A 19,626-nucleotide genomic window follows, 5' to 3' on the forward strand; every position below is an offset into this window, starting at 1 on the left:
CAATTCAAGGTGCTTGTTTTGACATATAAAGCCCTAAACAGCTTGGGCCCTGGATACCCAAAGGACCGCCTCCTTCCATATGAACCTACCCAGCACTTAAGCTCTAGCCAGGGGGCGCTTTTGAAAGAGCCATCCCTCAAGGAGGTAAGAGGGATGGCTTGTAGAGAAAGGGCGTTTTCATCAGCTGCCCCCAGATTATGGAATGCCCTCCTGACTGAGATTCGTCTGGGTAGTGTGGGCGGCATATAAGTTAAATAAATAAATAAATAAATAAATAAAAATAAGGCCCGTTTTCTAGCCTTCTTTCCAGGCCTCTCTTGGGGTAGGTAATCTCAAATGCCCCGCCTGGAAGGATCAAGTGGGTTGGATCGATCTCACCAGAAGGAGGCATTTTGTTAGGTATCAAGTTCCCAAAATATTTAGGGCCTTGTATGTCAAAGTCATCACCCTGAAGTTGGCACATTCCAAACAAATCATTTTTTTTCTCCTGTCAGCTTTGCTAACCAGCTTTCACACCCATACATAATGGTCAGAAATACAAGAGTGTGGATGGTATTGGTCTCCAATGACAGATACTTACCTTTGAATACCTTTTCTAATTCCTTCATTGCTCCCCTTCCTAGTCTTGGCCTTCTCCTGATTTATTGGCTGCAGTCTCTGTTTGCATTGATGATTGAATGCAAAATCTTTCTCTATTTCACACTTTTCATTGCCCACATTAAAGTCATGCATAGTTCTTCTGTAGCCACTCTCAGTTTCACATGCTCAAACCCCTTCACCACGTTAAGGTGTGCGTCCAAGAAGTGTGTGTGTTGGACTGATATCATTATATTGAATCTCCAGGTTTCAGTCTCCAATGAGACATGAAATTGATTGGTTAAATTTAAATCAGTCACAGTTTCAGCCAGAACAACCTGACTAGATTGTTTTGGGTTGTTTGTTTAGTCATTAAGTTGTGTCCAACTCTTTGTGACCCCATGGACCAGAGCATGCCGGGCCCTCCTGTCTTCCACTGCCTCCTGGAGTTTGGTCAAATTCATGATGGTAGCTTTAGTGACACTGTCCAACCATCTCGTCCTCTGCCGTCCCCTTCTCCTCTTGCCCTCACTCTTTCCCAACATCACGGTCTTTTCCAAGGAGTCTTCTCTTCTCATGAGATGGCCAAAGTACTGGAGCCTCAGCTTCAGGATCTGTCCTTCCAGTGAGCACTCCGGGTTGATTTCTTTCAGAATGGATAGGTTTGTTCTCCTTGCAGTCCAGTGGACTCTCAAGAGTCTCCTTCAGCACCACAATTCAAAAGCATCAATTCTTCAGCAGTCAGCCTTTTTTTATAGCCCAGCTCTCACTTCCATACATTGCTACTGGAAAAAAAAAACATAGCTTTGACTATGCAGACCTTTGTCAGCAAGGTGATGTCTCTGCTTTTTAAGATGCTGTCTAGGTTTGTCATCACTTTCCTCCCAAGAAGTGGGTGTCTTTTAATTTCATGGCTGCTGTCACCATCTGCAGTGATCATGGAGCCCAAGAAGGTAAAATCTGTCACTGCCTCCATATCTTCCCCTTCTATTTGCCAGGAGGTGATGGGCCAGTGGCATTGATCTTAGTTTTTTAGATATTTAGTTACTTAGATCTTAGATATTTCTTCCAACAATCTTAATTCCTGCTTGGGATTCATCCAATCCTACCTTTTGCATGATGTATTCTGCATATAAGTTAAATAAGCAGGGAGACAATATACAGCCTTGTTGTACTCTTTTCCCAATTTTGAACCAATCAGTTGTTCAGGAGAGCCATTCATGTCACCTGAGGCTTGTTTGATAAAAGGCAAAATATCAGTGTAACAAGTCAATACAATTTCAGTCTTCTAAGATAAGTCAGAGGGTAGTTGATTTACATTGCAATGCCCTGTCCCCTCCGAAATCTTAATGTTTATTAGGCATTTTTTCTTGTAGTACGCAAGGGCAGCCCTCCCATTAGGCAGAGAGCCACCACAGCCTGCTGAATTCGGGGTGTCGTTAATTTGGGTACCTAAAGGTTTTGGGACAGTCTTATCTGCTAAGCATCCTTAGAGCACAGAGATACAACCACGTAGGGCTGTACCTTAAAAAACGACTGTTCTATGTTCTCTAAAGCCCCTTTCATGGAACAGGAGGTCACTGCATTCAAGCCATGTTCTTTGGTTAATCCTCCCTGAAGGACCAAGGCAACCCAACGAACGGCCGCTGATGCGGAGAAGGAGGAGAATTGCCGCCAAGACCTTAGAAACCACGTGGGTCGCGCTTTGTTTCCTCCCCGGCTTTCTTTCCGTCTGGTCTGTTAATTTCTAGCGGGCGGGCCGCTGATAGGCTGCGGCGAGGCGGAAGTGTCCGTGGGGCTTGGAGGGGGGGCGTGGTCGAGAGCCTCAGTCGGAGCAGAGAGCGCGGAAGAAGGGAGAGTGTCCGGGATGGAACGCTGGTGACTGCCGGAGCGCGCGCCCGCCTACTCGCCCCCCTGCCACTCTTTTTCTCCCCCCCCTTTCCCGTTTAGTCGGTGACGGCAGGGACTGCTTCTCAGGCGGCCATGGAGACTGTACAGCTACGCCACCCGCGCCGGTGAGAAGCCGGCTTTTGGAGGGGAGGGACGGGGAAAGCATTAAGGGTGAGAAGGGTACTGGGAGCGGGGAGTGGTGCTGAGCTGTAAGGGGTGAGCAAAAGGGAAGTCAGCTGGGATTAGGTATGAATGACACTTCTCTCTCTCCCCCCCCCCCCGTCCTTCCTCTTTTTTGACACCCTCTGCAGAACACTTTCTCGTGTCATTTGCTTTGCTCGCCTTGGTTCTCAGTGTTTTCAAGCAGGGTATGTTCCGCTGCTGGCTAGGGAGGTCGGTGCTGTCCAAAGAAAGAAAGAAAGACCTATTAGATGCCCTTTTAGAACTCCTCACCTTCCAGATTACTTGCTTGAACCGGAGATTCCAAGTGGTATAAAATGGTGGCGTTCTTGTCACTTGGAGGGAACGATCAGAGTTGGTGGCTTTTATGTTTCTTCTCACATCTGCTTGTCTGTTATAGCAATTGGAAAGGTGCCCACAAGTGTGGAAGCACCTTGTGCCGTGGGTTAGGAAAAGGGTGTTTTTGATGATAGACGTTAGGAAAAGGGTGTTTTGGTGATAGACTGTGTATGGCATCTAGTCTTCCTTCATCTGCAAAGACCTGAAGTTCAAAGGCTCTCCAGTATTGGACCAACTTATTTAGCCTGCCTATTGCTGTATGTTACTGTTCTCATTTCTTTATCTTGCATGTGTGCTCTATTTTCCTTCAAAACTAATCAGAAATGAAAAAGTAGTGATATTGGAGGTGTGATAAAGCATATTTCAGAACATATGAAGTTATTATGAGTTAGGTTACGGATTTATTTTTGTCTGCTCTTGACGAATCTAGTAGCAGCAGTCTTTTCTCGGCTTCCTGAGATGTTAAGAATTGCTCAAAGGACCTTTTAGGTGCAAAATGTGCTTCTTTCCACTATATTACTGTCCAGCCTTAAGTTATTAGGTACAACACATCCACTGAAGATGAGTGACATGGATGAGCTCTTCCAAATGTGAAACCCTCCAAGCATATTGGACTTTAATTCCCATTATCCCCAGCCATCATGGCCTGACATTACTATGTAGAATGCTGGATCTGAGAATGCAACATTGCTGAAGGATTTATTTGCAATGTAGCACCCAGAAACATAGAATTCTTCTGGGAATCTTTACATAAGTGGAACTGGAAGGGGATGTTCCTTCCATAGTTCCCCATATAATCTCATAACCTGTTCCAGAAGTATGGAAAAACCTGCAGACCATGTTTTTGAGTTGTGGGGAAGGGGAAGAAAGTCTGTGTTACACTACTGCTTGAGCCATTACTATGACATTGGAATTAGGCCAGTGAATTCTCTAGTACTGTACTAATATGTTATATTTGGCTTATTGTTTTACTGATTTTAGAATTTTGAGAAAGTTAAACCAGATCACCTGCAGAACAAATAACTACATTCTTGTCCATTTTTCAGAAGTTATGCCTAATACGACATGAGTGTGTGGTGTTAGACTATATTTTGCTAATACCGTAATAGCTTAAATCTCCTTCACTTTAATGTGTCTCCATTGGTGTGTTAATACTTCTCTCACAGCATACAGGTGGCTGCAGTCTTGTGAATCTAGGAGGAGAGAAATAACTGAAAACGTGGTTGTAGTTGTCAAAACTGGAATGCTTTTTTTCTCAGTTAACCTAGTAGAATTTAAGTCAGTGGTTCACAACCTTTTCCAAGTTGTGACCTCCTTTTATAATAGCTAAGTTAACCTGGTACCCCCACCCTATGTTTGCATAAAAAGCCATTTTTAATAGCTTTAAGTCATCCTGTCTCGGAATATAGGGGCCTTTTGCTTCCTTTAAAGGGCTTGTTTGTCATACATATGCATAGATGCTGACTTTCATATCGCACTCCAAAATGTCGAGAAAGAAATTATTTAACACATATAAAGAGACCCGTGCCCCCCCCCCCCCCAACACTTAACAACTTCCTTGGCAGGCACAACCCCCAGGTTGGGAAACACTGACTTTTTTCAGATGGCCAGATGAGCTGCAACAAATCACTTAAACATATGCTACAGTTGTGTCTCAATGTAATGGTATATCCCGTTATGAGTCTTGCCACACTCTAGGCTTCTACCCCCCCATTGCATTTTCAGCTACACTTAGGAAATCAGGAGTTCTTATATTCATCACAGTTTAATGTGTCACCAGAACCCAAAGCAGCAGTAAGTGTTAATTTAGTTTTTTTAGTCAGTTTCAGAAACTCTGGTTTAAAATACTGTATGTTGTTCCCATGGTTGACATTATCTATGGTATTTTGTGTTGAGTTACATATTGAATTGTGGTTAATCCAAATTTGAAACAAGTGCATGAAATTGGGGATAGACAACTATACATCTTAATTGTTTTTATACAATTCTAAGCCATATTTTAGTACTATTCAAATTAGTTTTTTGCTTTGAATGTTAATATGAAAAAGAAAATGCACATCTTTTGGTTGAGAAACCTGTTCATAAATTAATGTTTAAGACAAGTATTTTACTTGACGGGGTTGTCATTTGTCATGACATTGCAGCTATCGGAAGAAAAACCAAGTGCTTAAACAGTTCACTAAAATTTCTGTGTTGGTTAGAATGCTATCAGAGAAACACAGCTTTTTCTGGATGGCACATTTGCATGCTGAGCAGTAGAGGCCACTTCCTTTGTTTTGTGGTATAGAGAATGCTAGTTTCTTTGCTTCTTTAAAAAAACCCTTCACAAATGACACTCATCTTCGTTTCCTATGCACTAGGTTGTTATTGTTGGTGTGTGTTTGTTGTGTCAAATTAAAGAGGACTGAATGAAAAAGTTATGATTGAACTACCATGTTTCCCCGGAAATAATTTATTTATTTATTTATTTACAATATTTTTTAGCCGCACCATTGCCAGTGGCTTCTGGGCGGCGTGTGTTTAAATAAGACAGAGTCTTATATTGATTTTTGCTCCAAAAATGCATTAGGGCATATTTTCAGGGGATGTTTTGTTCTTTTCATGTACAACAATCTGCAGTGGTACCTCGACTTATGAACGTCCCGACATATTACCATTTCGAGTTACGACCCTCCGTCTTGCAGGATTTGTTTGCTTTTTGGTTCCCCCCCCATTTCCGATGGGTCTTTCAAGATTTGTTTGCTTTTTGCTTTGCTTTTTTTGCATTTCTGAAGGGTCTTGCACGGTTTGTTTGCTTTCTGCTGTGGGTTTTTTGACATTTCTGAAGGGTCTTGCACGGTTTGTTTGCTTTCTGCTTTGCTTTTTTTGCATTTCTGAAGGGTCTTGGACAGTTTGTTTGCTTTCTGCTTTGCTTTTTTTGCATTTCTGATGGGTCTTGTATGGTTTGTTTACTCCCCCCCCCCCAGCCAGAATGGATTAGTCATGTTTCTGATGGGTTTTGCAGTGTTTTTTATTTATGGGTTTGTTTGTTTTTTGGTAATTTCTTTCTTTCTTTCTTTCTTTCTTTCTTTCTTTCTTTCTTTCTTTCTTTCTTTCTTTCTTTCTTTCTTTCTTTCTTTCTTTCTTTCTTTCTTTCTTTCTTTCTTTCTTTCTTTCTTTCATAGATGAATCCAGAACCAATTAAGTTTGTAAGTCAAGGCAGCACTGTACATTGATTCAAAAACAGTCATGTCATCTTCTGCTGGTTGCTGCACAATGGTGGAGGGCGGGGTTTCACTTTACTGGGGCTTATTTTTGGGGTAGGGCTTTTATTACGAACATCCTGAACAATCATACTAGGGCTTATGTGCAGGTTAGGTCTTATTTTCAGGGGAACAGGGTACTGTTTGCAATTGCTAGTGATTACAGAAATTCTTACTCGCTTAACAAGGATAATCCGTTCCAGCAAAACCGCTGTATTGCAAAATCCTCATTAAGTGAAATAAAAAATCCCATAGAAACACATTGAAAACCCATTCAATGCGTTCCAATGGGCTGAAAACTCACCGTTCAGCGAAGATCCTCCATAGGGGCAGCCAATTTCAGTGCCTGTAAAGTGAGGAATCTGTCCAAAAACACAGCGGGGAGCCATTTTACAGAGCCGGCGGCCATTTTGAAGCCGCCGATCAGCTGTTTTAAAAACATTGTCTAGCGATCGTCGGGAAGCGAATTTTGCCCATTAAAACATTGTTTTACGATCACAAAAGCGATCGCAAAACAGTCATCGTATAGCGGTTTCGTCATTTAACAAGGCAGCCATTAAGCAAGGCACCACTGTACTTTTTTTGTTACATGAAGTCATTGTTCAGTTCCAGTTGTCGTTATTGTACCTGCTCTCTAGCAGTCCAGTGCTCATGCTCAATAAGCCTGATTAAATGTTACTGTGGAAAAAAATAGTTTACAGTGAGGAAATAGAAATGGACATGTTAATCAGGGTAGAGAGGCTGACCAATTGAGTGCCAGTTGTATATCTGTACATGTGTGTGTATTACACTCAGGCCCATGTTTGTATAATTGTCAATAGTTTTAAATGACTTGAAATTGCATATATGGAAGGTTTCTTATGAATGGATGGAAATAAATTTTGTAATTTATTTATTATTTATTTAAAATATTTTACCCTGCCTTTCTCCTTTAAAAGGACCCAAGGCAGTTTACAACAATTAAAGACAATATTTAAAGTTGAAAACAATGAGTATACATTGGCAGTTAACATCATTAAAAGACAATATTTAAAGCTAAAAACAATGAGTATAAAGAGACATCTTACATCATTAAAAGGCAATATTAAGGCAAAGATCAACAAGTATATAAAAATTTAAAAGGCTTAACTCTCAGAAATGGAAACGCAAAAATGGAAAACGCAAGTAGTACTAAAAATCCAGTCAAAGCAGTAACACATAACAATCTATCTAAAAATCACACACATGTAGCTGGTTAGTGAGAGAAGACTTGCTTGAAGAGAAAGATCCTTGCTTGCTTTTGGAAAGAGAGCTTTTAATAAGCTTAAATTAAACGTTCCCAGCACCTGATCCAAATTAGGCTGGGTGCAAAATTACACAACAGGATACTCAATATTTCAGCAGTTTTTTTTACTAAAATAGTTAACCTGCTTCTAACCTTGACACAGAACATATGCTTGATATGAAGTTGGCTCCTGAAAGTACTTGCACAGCAGCACCTATACTTCCCATCAGTTTGCCCTATCCTTGCTTTCTGTATTAGTGTGTGTCTCAAGTACTGTATATCTTTTTCTCAGTACCCTTCTTGCTATTTGAGAACAGTGTCCTATCAGCTGGGTTTTGTTCAAACAAGAGCCAATCTTCTAGTCTTATCACTGAAGTCAGTTCTGGTATTTCACAACTTCCGAGGTTTGAGCTTTCATAATATTTCCTCATTTTTAAAAGTCACTGTGCACCTCATACATAGTATTATTTTTTCTGCTGTGTTCTAAAACATAGGCACTTAACATTTGTGGTCCTCATGGGTGTGAGCAGGAGGTTTTGGGGGACTAACTGGGCCATAGTTGGGCATGCACTTTTGTTTACCATTCTTACTGCACTCCTGCTTACTGAAATAAAGGGCTTTCCCCAGGGCATTTGAGCATGATGTACTATATACAGTATGTAATGCATTACAATGCACTCCAAGATAAATTGATTTGAAAATTGATTTTTATAACATTTCAAAATCATTGATTTTTATCCACTCTAGTACACGGTATTTTTTCTGTACAATTCAATTCAAATTTGTACAATTTTCTGTGTACATTTCTTTAAAATCCTGTTTTTAAAAAGTTCATTAACCATCCCTTTGCCAAATGACAGTTTAATTGAACTCAGCTATAAGCACAATGGACAAATCTAGATTATAGTCGCCAGAACAGAAATCCAGTAACATTTTATCAAAAAAACAAAGCTGAGAGAAAAGATGGTATCAGCAGCATAACCCTTGTATAAAATCTATTGAACACAATTTAAGCTTACATGATGAACATTAAGTAGATTTGGGAACTTCATTTTTTGAGAACTACTCTGGACCATTGCAAGGACTCCTTTCAAATTTTATAAGAAAGTCTTTAAGGGTTGAAACTGATGGGGAACTTTGTCATTTTTACTTTTCATTGCAACAATCTAGGATATGTTTTAAGTTGATAATTCTCTGAATCTCTATTAGAGGCCCACCTTCCTGTTGAATTTTAGCCAACAAAGTAACTGATTCTAGTCTTCCTTTGCTTAATTGTATGCTTCTTATAGGGACGTGGTGGCGCTGCGGGTTAAACCGCAGAAGCCTCTGTGCTGCAAGGTCAGAAGACCAGCAGTCCTAAGATTGAATCCACGCGACGGAGTGAGCTTCCGTTGCTTGTCCCAGCTCCTGCCAACCAGCAGTTTGAAAGCATGTAAAAGTGCAAGTAGATAAAGAAGTACCACCTTGGTGGGAAGGTAAGACGTGTCTAGTTGTGCTAGCCACGTGATCAAGGAAACTGTCTTCAGACAATCGCTGGCTCTATGGCTTGGAAACGGGGATGGCGCTGTGGCCTAGAGTTGGACAGGACTGGACTAAATATCAAGGGGAACCTTTACCTTTATCTGTGCTTCTTATGTGTTAACTTCTGCGAGGCAATAATGTATTAATGATCTTTCTGGACAAGAAAACAGTACATCACATTTTGACAACTCTTCCCTTTTCTTGCAATACTGTGTCCCTTTGTCATGTATCTCATGAATAGCATTTTATGCTGACTTGAAAATTTCACTGTGGCAACAGTGATCCACTGTAGGAGGGTTAGAAGAACTCTGTCATCCTGCATATCTGTGGAAGCCACAGACATCTCTCCTTTCCATGCCCTGAAGAAATATGCATTCATGGCACTTCAGTATCTCATGTAAGGGCTTTTCTCAGCATGAGCAGGAGACAGTTAGATATGCCCCTGATCTGATCCAGTATAGCAGTCATCCTGTTATTAATAAGTTTTCTTGAATGTAATTTTTGATAAGATTAAATTTAAATGAATATATTCTTATATGCTTATGATTGTTATTTGCAGTCACATTTCCTGTAGATGATAACTAAGTTTTAAGAAACATTACTGAAGGACGTCTCTAAAACCTGCATTCTGTAACTCAGATTCTCTTCCTTTGGGTACAGGCAGCTCAGGAAGTTAGATGAAGACAGTTTGACAAAGCAACCTGAAGAAGTGTTTGATGTGCTGGAAAAACTTGGAGAAGGGTAAGTGTACATTATGACAAATAGTTGTCTTACTTTTGTGATGAAAGGCATGTGTTGAACAATTACTGCTACTGGTACGCCTACGGGTTGTGTTTGTCTCTCTCTCTCTTTGTGATATCTCTACAGAAGCTCACATACCATTCAGACAAACAGGTCCTGATGAAGCTTATGAATAAAACTTCAGACTTGCTGTCTTCAAGTATAAGATTTGTTCAGGGAAAAGCCCTCTTTTGCATAACGCAGTAAAAGAAGGTACTTGCAGAATTATTTTTCTGCATCAGGCTAGGTCATGTAGTTTGCAATCCGATGAAATAGAACTCTATGCACATCTAATGGTTTTGCCATTTTTAGTTTTTACAAAGTTTTTTCTTGGCTATCTATCACTACCAGCAGCAAGTGGCTGAGCACCTTCTGAATATTTTGGAGTACAACTCGCATAACCCTAATCTCCATACCCATTGAGATGATGCAAGCTGTGCTCCAGAAAGTCTGGAGGCACCTAATCGGCTGTAGCTGGTCCTGGCTAACTGAGTGAGAACCCTGAGCAGCTCCTACTGTCTGTACTGTACTTGGTTCCTGCCATGTAGCAGTTGTGTGCATGCAGCATTTAAAATCATGGTCTCTGCAAACTGACTTCAGCATATTGGATCTGGTTATATTTGTCTGTCTCATGTAGTATTTTCTAGGTGGGAATTAATATCAATAAACTATCCCATGTGTCATTTGCATGAGTGATGTTTTGCTGTCTTGAAATAAAAAGACCTAGATCTGCCAGGAGTTTGAAAATAGTATATTTTAGGCCTAAAGTGCATTATTAATAAAAACTGGGTTAGGAATATGTGGCAGGTAAGAGTCCATCTCCCTCACTACACCTAAGACATTATTTTACATTGTATTGATGTTTTATTTAATTCCCACCTATTCATGTTTCTAGTTGTTATGGTCTTCAGATAAGCTTGGACATACGTAAATTTAAGCATTAGATGAGAAGGAAACTGGAAGTGTTCCAAATACATCATATCAGCTGAATTCCTTATTTTTCATGGTGAAAAATCCCCTTCATTTGATATTGTATCTGAGCTAAATAAAGATACCATGTCATGATGAGCAATTTTAAGTACTAGAATTGTTGTATAATTATTAATTTTTATACTTGGGAATAAGGAGGTTTGGCTTCCGTCAGCATATCCTGTATTTTCTATATTTGCGAGACAAATTCCACAATCTTCACATGAGTTATTTATGCAGTAGTTCTTGAGTATGTGGCACACTCCCCGTGTACATGTCAAGAGCCCTGCTTTTTATTTTGTTCTTCTGCTGCTCTGTTTTTAATAGGTCCTATGGAAGTGTATTCAAAGCTATCCATAAAGGAACTGGCCAGGTTGTTGCAATTAAGCAAGTTCCTGTTGAGTCTGACTTGCAGGAGATTATTAAAGAGATATCAATAATGCAGCAGTGTGATAGGTAAGTGCCTGTGCTCAGTATGCTCACTCACCATGAGAGACAACTCCTCTGTAGCCTTGTTAGTGAAGCTGTACAGCTGGCAAATTTTACCATATGCAGAAAACATAGCTTTCTTTTTATGTACCAAATAGGCGGGCGGGGGGGGGGGGAGAGAAAAAGGGGTCATTTCATTCCAGTAGCCTGAATTTTTGTACGAGGAACCAGAAATTTCTATCAAGGAAGTGGTGTAAGAGGAGAACTTGGAAAATAAATAGTTACTTAAACAAAAAGGATGATCTTCTTTTGCTTCATATAAGAAGAGTGATTTGCATCTCACTTTTTTAGTCAACATTTCTTAAAAATATAGACTTAAATGCTACTAGATTTTCCAAAATCAAGAAATAGCACTTTATAATGAAATAGCATTTTTCATCACACATCCCCATCTTTCTTTGTCAGAATTTGCAGGAAATTATAGTAGTGAGGAATTAACTTTTTTTTTCAGTGAAAGCAAGCTTATAGAAGTTAACTCATTGTTTCATTATTGTCTGTGGACGAAGTGGTTGGTGATCTCCCTTCCTTCTTCTGGGCAATTGTGTGAAACAACAGTGATGAGACAATATGGGAGACATCTTCATGGCACAGTTCAAGGACAAAGACCTTTCCCAATTTATGTGCATGTGTCACAGGCTTTAGGAGTGTCAGAAGTGACAACAGATAATAGCTTGGCCAAGAGGGAATTTGTTTACCCTACTTACGTCTATAGTGTTATCAAACTTAAATTTGTTAATTCTTTTAAAACCTTTGAAGAAGGCCAGGATAAGCTATATTTTAAATAAATAATTACATGGGAAGGAATAAACCTGTTGAACTGGAGGGGGACATGTTTTATCTAGCAACAAAAAGCTATCAGTAGTAGCATATCCAGAACTGAATGCATAATTTAGTGGCCAAACTCCTCTTGGACAAGTCCATGGTTATAAAGACTGATGATGTCATGACTCATAGATGCTAATCTTTCGAATTTTCCATCTGCCCAGAGCAGGTTCTGAGGCTCCCCAGGGATCCCTTTCAACCTGGAGGCAACTTGGGGAGTCTCAGGACCAGGCAAAAACCTTTAATATCTGAAAATCTCCCCCAGCAGTCCGCAAATTGCGGCATCTGGTGGTGAGTTTTATAGCCTCCCCCCCATCATAAGCTGCATGTCTTTTTTCTAAAAGTCATATTTTCAGGCACTGGAAATGTCAATGATAGAAGTTTATTGTTCCAGGGTCAGCAAGCAAGAGTGGTGTTTTTTTCTTGGGGGGGGAGCTGGCAGGGGAAATTATATGTTTAAATGGAGTGGTACTGAATAGTAGTTTAAATCAGACCCACACTGGCTATTAATGAGCTGGCATGACCATTGTCTTTGGTAGAAAATCATTTGTATGAATCAGTCAAAGCTAATGTATTCTTCTGCCTATTCTTGTTATGTAGTTCACATCTTTTTGTACCTCCGAAGAGGCAGGGTAATAAGCCCCCTAGTTTACTCTCAACCCCATTGAAACTAGACATTTCATAGGAAATCTACAGTTGACATGGGCGGAATTTTCCAGTGAGAAACATAGCAGTGGGACTTCATTTCCCCCCCTACATTTTGCGTAGGCATTGTAGAGTATCAGGTGTAGGGGGGATACTTGCAACACTTCAAGTGCTCTGTACAGGAATTTTAAGTGACACAGGTTTCATGTCTGCAATATTGGCTGAACATTGCAACTATTATTTCGATGCTGGGACAAAACAAGTGTTTGTATTAAAGACCAGCTATACAGCATATGCGGTTGTTATCATAGTTAAATAAATACATTCTACAATAATTATTACCCATGATTCTCAGCTTGGGTACTGCTTTGCTCTTCTTCAAAGGGCGAAGCCCACCTTCAAAGGATGCACTTTATATAGAACGGCTGTTGTTTCCTTGACAGTACCTTCCCCATTAAATTATTGGGCACCCACCAAAGCTCAAGTAATTCGAACGTATTCACTGTGCAGATCAGCCCTTTGCGCATCTTTCATTTTAGTTTCTAAAATGCACTCTTCTGACACAATTTAAATTTCAGACCTGAAAGAATGTGCCAAACGTTTCCTTTTTCCTCTGCTCTTGCTTTTAATCAGGCTTATAACTTTGTATAAAATCTAGGATTTAAGTCTGGCTTTTGGCTTGCATTTTGTATATGTGTATTTATTGAACAAACACATTCTCCTAATTTTTTTCTTTAGTCCTCATGTAGTCAAATATTATGGCAGCTATTTTAAGAACACGGACCTCTGGATAGTCATGGAATATTGTGGTGCCGGATCTGTGTCTGATATCATTCGACTACGAAATAAAACCGTATGTGCTTCTTCAACATTTTAATACATATTTGACTTCTTTGCAGATAAAAGCATTGGGTACTGACAAGACATATTAACTAGTCTTGTTAATATGATACCCCAAATGTCTACCCATTAGCCTTATTTCTTTTGAGTGACGTGAGATGTGAAATATACTAGTGGAATTTTCCTTTTTTGTATTGCCACTGATAAAGTATTGGCATATTTAGTTAGTGGGCTCTCACCTTTTCTCTTTGCATGTGTGTACAGCCGTGTATAATGAAACATTGCATTTGCAGATGTATTTGGCTGCATGTGCTATATGTGATTGCTGGGATTATATGAAAAGACAGTGGGTTATGTCAGCTACCATTTACTTTAGGAGAACCTTGTACTGTAGCTTAATCTGGAGTAGTTGATAGATTCATGATCAAAGTAGCTGATGTCATACCCTGAAGACTGCAACTTTGTGGTTTTCAGTGCTTATTATATCTGCTACCAGGGCCTACAGGAAGTAGCAGCAAACTAGGCAGAGACCTGCCGAATGGGAGACTCTTTAACATACTTGAACTGTTTCATTGTACTGTATTTGTTTAAACTGCCTGGAGAACTAGGTCGGCAGTCTGGGATATACATATTTCAAATAAAAGATAAGAAGTCTTTTAACAGCAACTCTGTTTGTGAGATACTATTTGAATAGCACTTTTTGTCTTTGTAATCTCAGGCACTGCTAAACAAGCCACGAAAATAGGTTTTGTTTGTATCTTTATTTGTGTACAAGCCTCTAGGTTAATTGGGATAAAATTTTATTCAGGGTCACACTACTGATTGCTATAGTCTAAAAATGTAATTAGATTTTGAATTTGACTTTTTGGTCTTCTATTGTATGATGACATCCTTTGAATTCAAGAGGAAAATTGCCCTTTGGCAAATGGCTTGGTAATTGAAATTGGAAAGCTGGCGTGTTATATAGTCCCATGTGCTCTGGATGTTATATAGGCTCATGTACTTAGTTGCATGACAAAAGCGTCCGACCTAGATCCACTTGTTCGTCTCTACTCCAGATAAAATTGACTGTTGTTAATGGCAGACATCGTAACCATATAAATGTTTTTAGTAGTCTTTTATATTGTTGGTTGATAAAATGTGACTGAAATTATAGAAAGATATAATTAATGTTGGTAGAATGTGTAATGTTTACTCCACAGGGACAGTGTATTTTTAGAACCATTGTTAGATTATAGTGCGTGTTGTCATAAATTGGTTTGGTCTGGTCATATAAGCTGTATTGTGTGGTTGTGAGTCACTGTAAAAGTGATTGTGAGTCTTTGTGTAAGTAATATTTGGAATTTAGAAGATGAACTGATCATGATTTTATTTGATAGGGTTTTTTTTTTTTGGTAAGCTGCTATGATTTTTTATTGAGAACTCCTTTCTACCTTCAGCTGTTTTGGTAGCTGCTAGGTTCAGTGATGCCAATTTTGTGTGGTAAATCATCATTTGGGATGATAAAAGGTTGACTGGGGTTTTGTAGTGTTGCTAAGGAAGCTGGAAATTTACAAAGTGTACATATTTTTATTGAACTGTAGCAGGGTTTTAAAGCTGCTAGCTTTTAGTATCTACTAATTCAGTAATGTTCTTTCTTCAGTTGATGGAAGATGAAATTGCTACAATCATACAATCAACACTAAAAGGACTAGAATACCTACATTTCATGAGGAAAATACACCGTGACATCAAAGCTGGCAACATATTACTCAACACAGAAGGGCATGCTAAACTTGCAGATTTTGGGGTAGCAGGCCAACTTACAGTGAGTAGTAATATATATTTTAATTGCATTTTAATTATTTTGCCCTTTTATTTTGCCTTTTTATTGTATTTTGCATGCTGTAAGCCGCCCAGAGACCTTCGGGTAGTGTGGGCGGCATATAAGTTAAACAAACAAACAAACAAACAAACAAATAAATGCTTGTATACACTTGCTTTTCATTCATGAAAGAGGATTGGATCCAGGTCCAGGTGCATGCACCTGGACTGGTAGAAACTGATGTTCTCTCCCTCCCTCTTCTTCCCATGATACGCTGTCCAGCCCTCTGAAATTTACACAAAGGAGAATTGCCAAGGAAAGTGAGTGCTGACATAGTGGAAAGATTTCTCCCCCAGCCTCTGGTCATTATTTTCAGTCTTACTCAACAAATACTTTGCACATCTTTTAGGAAGTTTTGTGTTTATAAGTTTTGTGTGTATCATTACTTATGTAGAAGCCTCTGGGCTTTTTTCCCCTTTTCTTTTGGTTTTCTTTCTTTTTCTTTTCTTTTTTAAAGGGTTTTTATTATCAGTTTTAATATTTTTACAGTATTCTCATATGTGTTTTTTATTTTATGAGATTGTAACCCACCCAGAGTAGTGCTACAATGCTAATGGGAGTGGAATACAAATTGAATAAATAGGGGTTCCGGCTTGACGTTGCGACGAGACAGCAGCAGGAGGACAGAGCTCTGTCCCCTGGGCTGAATTCTGACCCGTTTTGGGACACCGTAGGGTGTCGGAACCACCCTGGAGGGGTGGTGAACTGGGGGAGAAAGCCTGTTGATCACGGGGGGTGGCGGCCACCCCGGTTCGATCCAGGAAACTCCCTAATCAGCCAATGGGCAGAAATAAGCAGCTTCGGCTAGCTTCCAAGTCGCTGGCAGCCGTCTGAGAGAAGCAAGGAACAGCACCTGGCATCGCTGTTTTTCCATCGGGTGAGAATTCTTTTGCAACTAATTGCCTACGTACCCCTACATATGGAAAAAAAAGAATTGCTATCTTATCTCAGTAACTTTCTAAAGCGGCAGAAAATCTGGTGAGAGGGATAGCTGAAGAAAGTAACTTTTTTAAACTATACTTTAAGAATATTTACAACCTAGCGTTATAAGCTTAAGAGACCTTCATGCAAATTAAGTGTGGACATTGTTTTGTCTATCTAAAGTGTTTGGAATTATTCCCAGAAGAGGTGGCCTTGGACATTCTGTTGTTGCTTAAGGCTGAAAAACTGTTTATCTCCTCCTGAGCTTCTCTTTGCATTTGGACGGAATTAACCCTAAAGTGGACTTTTCAAAAACTGTTCCTTGGGTCGAATTTGGTTCAACTCTACATAGCCAAAGCGGAACTCCTGAAATGACTCTGGAAATTTGGAATATCTGTTTATAAGCATCTAGGCAGCAGAAACAGAATGGCACAACAAGGACAATTTTGGAATGAAGTAAAATTTATGCTTCAACAAATATTAACGACCGTGACATCTCATTATGAAGAGGCAAAATTATCCAATCAACATAAGGACTATAGTCCACAAGCAACTGAAAACAACAAGGAAGGAAATGGGAGTATCACAGATTATGCATGCCAAACCAAACAGCAGCTTGAGAAAGTTAATCTAAGAGAAACATCAGTCTTGGACCAGAGGAGAGTACCAAGGGAAGACAAAGGGAAAAAAACAGCAAAATTAACCAAAAAAAGCCTGGAAGACTCATTGAAGATAGACCAAGTACAAAAAATGGACATAAATCAGATCTACAAAATGGTTTTAGAGGACATGAAAGATGACAGCATGTTTAGAGATATAGCAGGGAATGAAAACAGAGGAACCAGAGAGGGAATTACCTAGAAAGATGAAAAAAGGGAAAACAAGGAAGGGCCCCTTAATATTGGAAACATGTTTATATTTATCATTTGGATCTGTAAAAGGGTATATTCTATATATTAAAAGGAGAACTAAATTGAAATAAGGGAGCCCGAATCAGGGTAAAGATGTAATATGGTGACTTTTTATTTTAGGCAGACTAAACTAGATATAAAGCTGGGTCATGGATCTGGAACCACTTACAATAAGAATGTTATTAGAAGATCTTGAGAACTTTATATAATATGAGAGTAATATTATGATAGTAGCTATACTATATACTAAAATCTGTATATGAATGGTTTGAAGGAAGGTCGGAATTTGGGGGGATAATCGAGAAGACACTGAGATGTAAAAAACAAATAATTGTAAGCAAGTATGTAACACGATGTCTGATAAGCACAAACAATGTAGATAGATTGGAAAATTAATAAAAAAAAGTTAAAAAAAACCAAATTGAATAAATAAATAAATAAAAGAACCTTCTTTATTTGGCTAAATTGCTTGTTTGTCCTTTCTTTTCTTTTCTCTTTTTTTTTTAGGATACCATGGCAAAGAGGAACACTGTGATAGGGACTCCATTTTGGATGGCACCTGAAGTAATCCAAGAAATTGGGTACAATTGTCTGGCAGACATCTGGTCTCTGGGCATCACTGCCATTGAAATGGCTGAAGGAAAACCACCATATGCTGATATTCACCCAATGAGGGTAAGTAAGTACAGTACAGTGGTGCCTCGCATAACGTTTGCTTCGTTTAACGTTTTTTTCGCTTAACGTTTATTTTTTCAGAGTCAGATTGTGCTTCGTATAACGTTTTTCCCTATGGGCGATTTTCGCATAGCGTTTTTGGGACCATGCTTCGCTTAACGTTTTTTGTTTTAGGTCCCCTGCTTCACTTAACGATGTTCATTTTTTCAATTACAAAAGTGTCTTAACATGTTGAAAAACAGTTTTAAATGCTTGGAATCATTAGTGCACCTTCTAAAATGTGTGCATACTTAATTTGGCGTTGATCTAACTTTTCGTTAATTTTTTGTGAATTTTTGTTTTTTGGCCCATAGGAACCAATGGACCTGTCAAAATCTGACAGCTCCATGCTTTCCTATGGGGGAAAAAACAATTTACAAAAAATTAACGAAAGTTCAGATCAACGCCAAATCAGGTTTGCACACAACTTAGGGGGTCCTCTAACGAACCCAAGAATTTAGAACAGTTGCTGAGTCTTCATTAATTTTTTGTGAATTTTTTCTTCCCCCATAGGAAATAATGGAGCTGTCAGATTTTGACAGCTGTCAAAAGTTGGGGGAAAAAAATTCACCATTAATTAACGAAAAGTCAGATCAAAGCCAAATTAACTTTTGCATCCGTTTTAGAGGGTGCAGAAGCTAATCCAAGCATTTAAAACCATTTTTGACCCTTTTATGACACACTTAATTTTGCAAAAATTGACTTCGCAAAGCCATTGAAATGTATTGAGTCAGCTACAATACATTCCAATGGAGGATACATTGTATCGTATAACGATGTTTCCTATGGGTTTTTTCGCTTAAGGACGGCAATCCGTGCCTATTGGAACGGATTAACCAGTTTCCAATGCATCTCTATGGGAAATGGTGTTTCGCATAACGATGTTTCGCATAACGTTTTTTTTTTGGAACCAATTAAAAACGTTATGCGAGGCACCACTGTACTTGATAGCCAACACAAGGTTAAACCACTTCACAGTTGTAATGAAATTGGTTACTGGTTAGTTATGTTTGAATAAGAAATTCTAGACAAACTAACACATATAATATACACATATAATGAGGAAACACACTATCTGTTCAACAATATCCTGGAACGTACAAGTGCATTTATTGAGCTTCTTTTACCTCCTCTTAATGAGAATGCAGTTTCCCATTTTTAGCCTAGTTAACAAATTGTGTGTGTTAGAGTTAGTGGGTTTGAAGGAGGTTATACTTGATGTGCTTATGCCTGTATACATGAAAGTGCGGACCACATGAAGTCAAAGGTTCTGGGGTGAAGGTGTTCATCCTTCAGAACTCCAGATTGAGCTTTGCCAGTCGCTACAAAAGAATACCAGGAGAGCTTTTGTCCTGAAGGGATGTTGCAGGTGTGTTTCTTTGATACGATTTTTTAAAAAATAAGAGAAACAGAAGCTAATACAAATACTGTTGTTTGCAGGCAATCTTCATGATTCCAACAAATCCGCCTCCAACATTCCGAAAGCCGGAACTCTGGTCTGATGAATTCACAGATTTTGTGAAACAGTGTCTTGTGAAGTGTCCAGAACAGAGAGCCACTGCGACACAACTGCTTCAAGTCAGTAACTGCCATTCTGGAATATGAAGAGAATGAAAAGCATTTTTCCTCGGTTTTCTTATTGGAGAGATTAGCAGGCGC

At 39.2% G+C, this 19,626-nt stretch overlaps 1 protein-coding gene across 2 annotated transcripts in view; it reads left to right on the plus strand.

The window, feature by feature from the left end:
• The window catches only part of STK4 (serine/threonine kinase 4), a 95,436-nt gene that overhangs the window by 3,273 nt on the left and 72,537 nt on the right, over positions 1-19,626 (plus strand). Inside the window, exons 1-7 of one of the 2 annotated variants that reach the window (XM_020789218.3) lie at positions 2,395-2,591; positions 9,673-9,753; positions 11,089-11,217; positions 13,456-13,570; positions 15,200-15,364; positions 17,761-17,928; positions 19,408-19,545. In XM_020789218.3, the coding sequence (XP_020644877.2) occupies positions 2,560-2,591; positions 9,673-9,753; positions 11,089-11,217; positions 13,456-13,570; positions 15,200-15,364; positions 17,761-17,928; positions 19,408-19,545 (828 nt within the window). In that variant the 5' untranslated portion in view covers positions 2,395-2,559. Of the gene's footprint in view, positions 1-2,394; positions 2,592-9,672; positions 9,754-11,088; positions 11,218-13,455; positions 13,571-15,199; positions 15,365-17,760; positions 17,929-19,407; positions 19,546-19,626 lie in introns of those variants that run through there. The other variant, XM_020789219.3, reaches the window with a different exon arrangement.

Source organism: Pogona vitticeps, chromosome 4, assembly GCF_051106095.1.
Source record: "Pogona vitticeps strain Pit_001003342236 chromosome 4, PviZW2.1, whole genome shotgun sequence".
Classification (NCBI taxonomy): domain Eukaryota; kingdom Metazoa; phylum Chordata; class Lepidosauria; order Squamata; family Agamidae; genus Pogona; species Pogona vitticeps.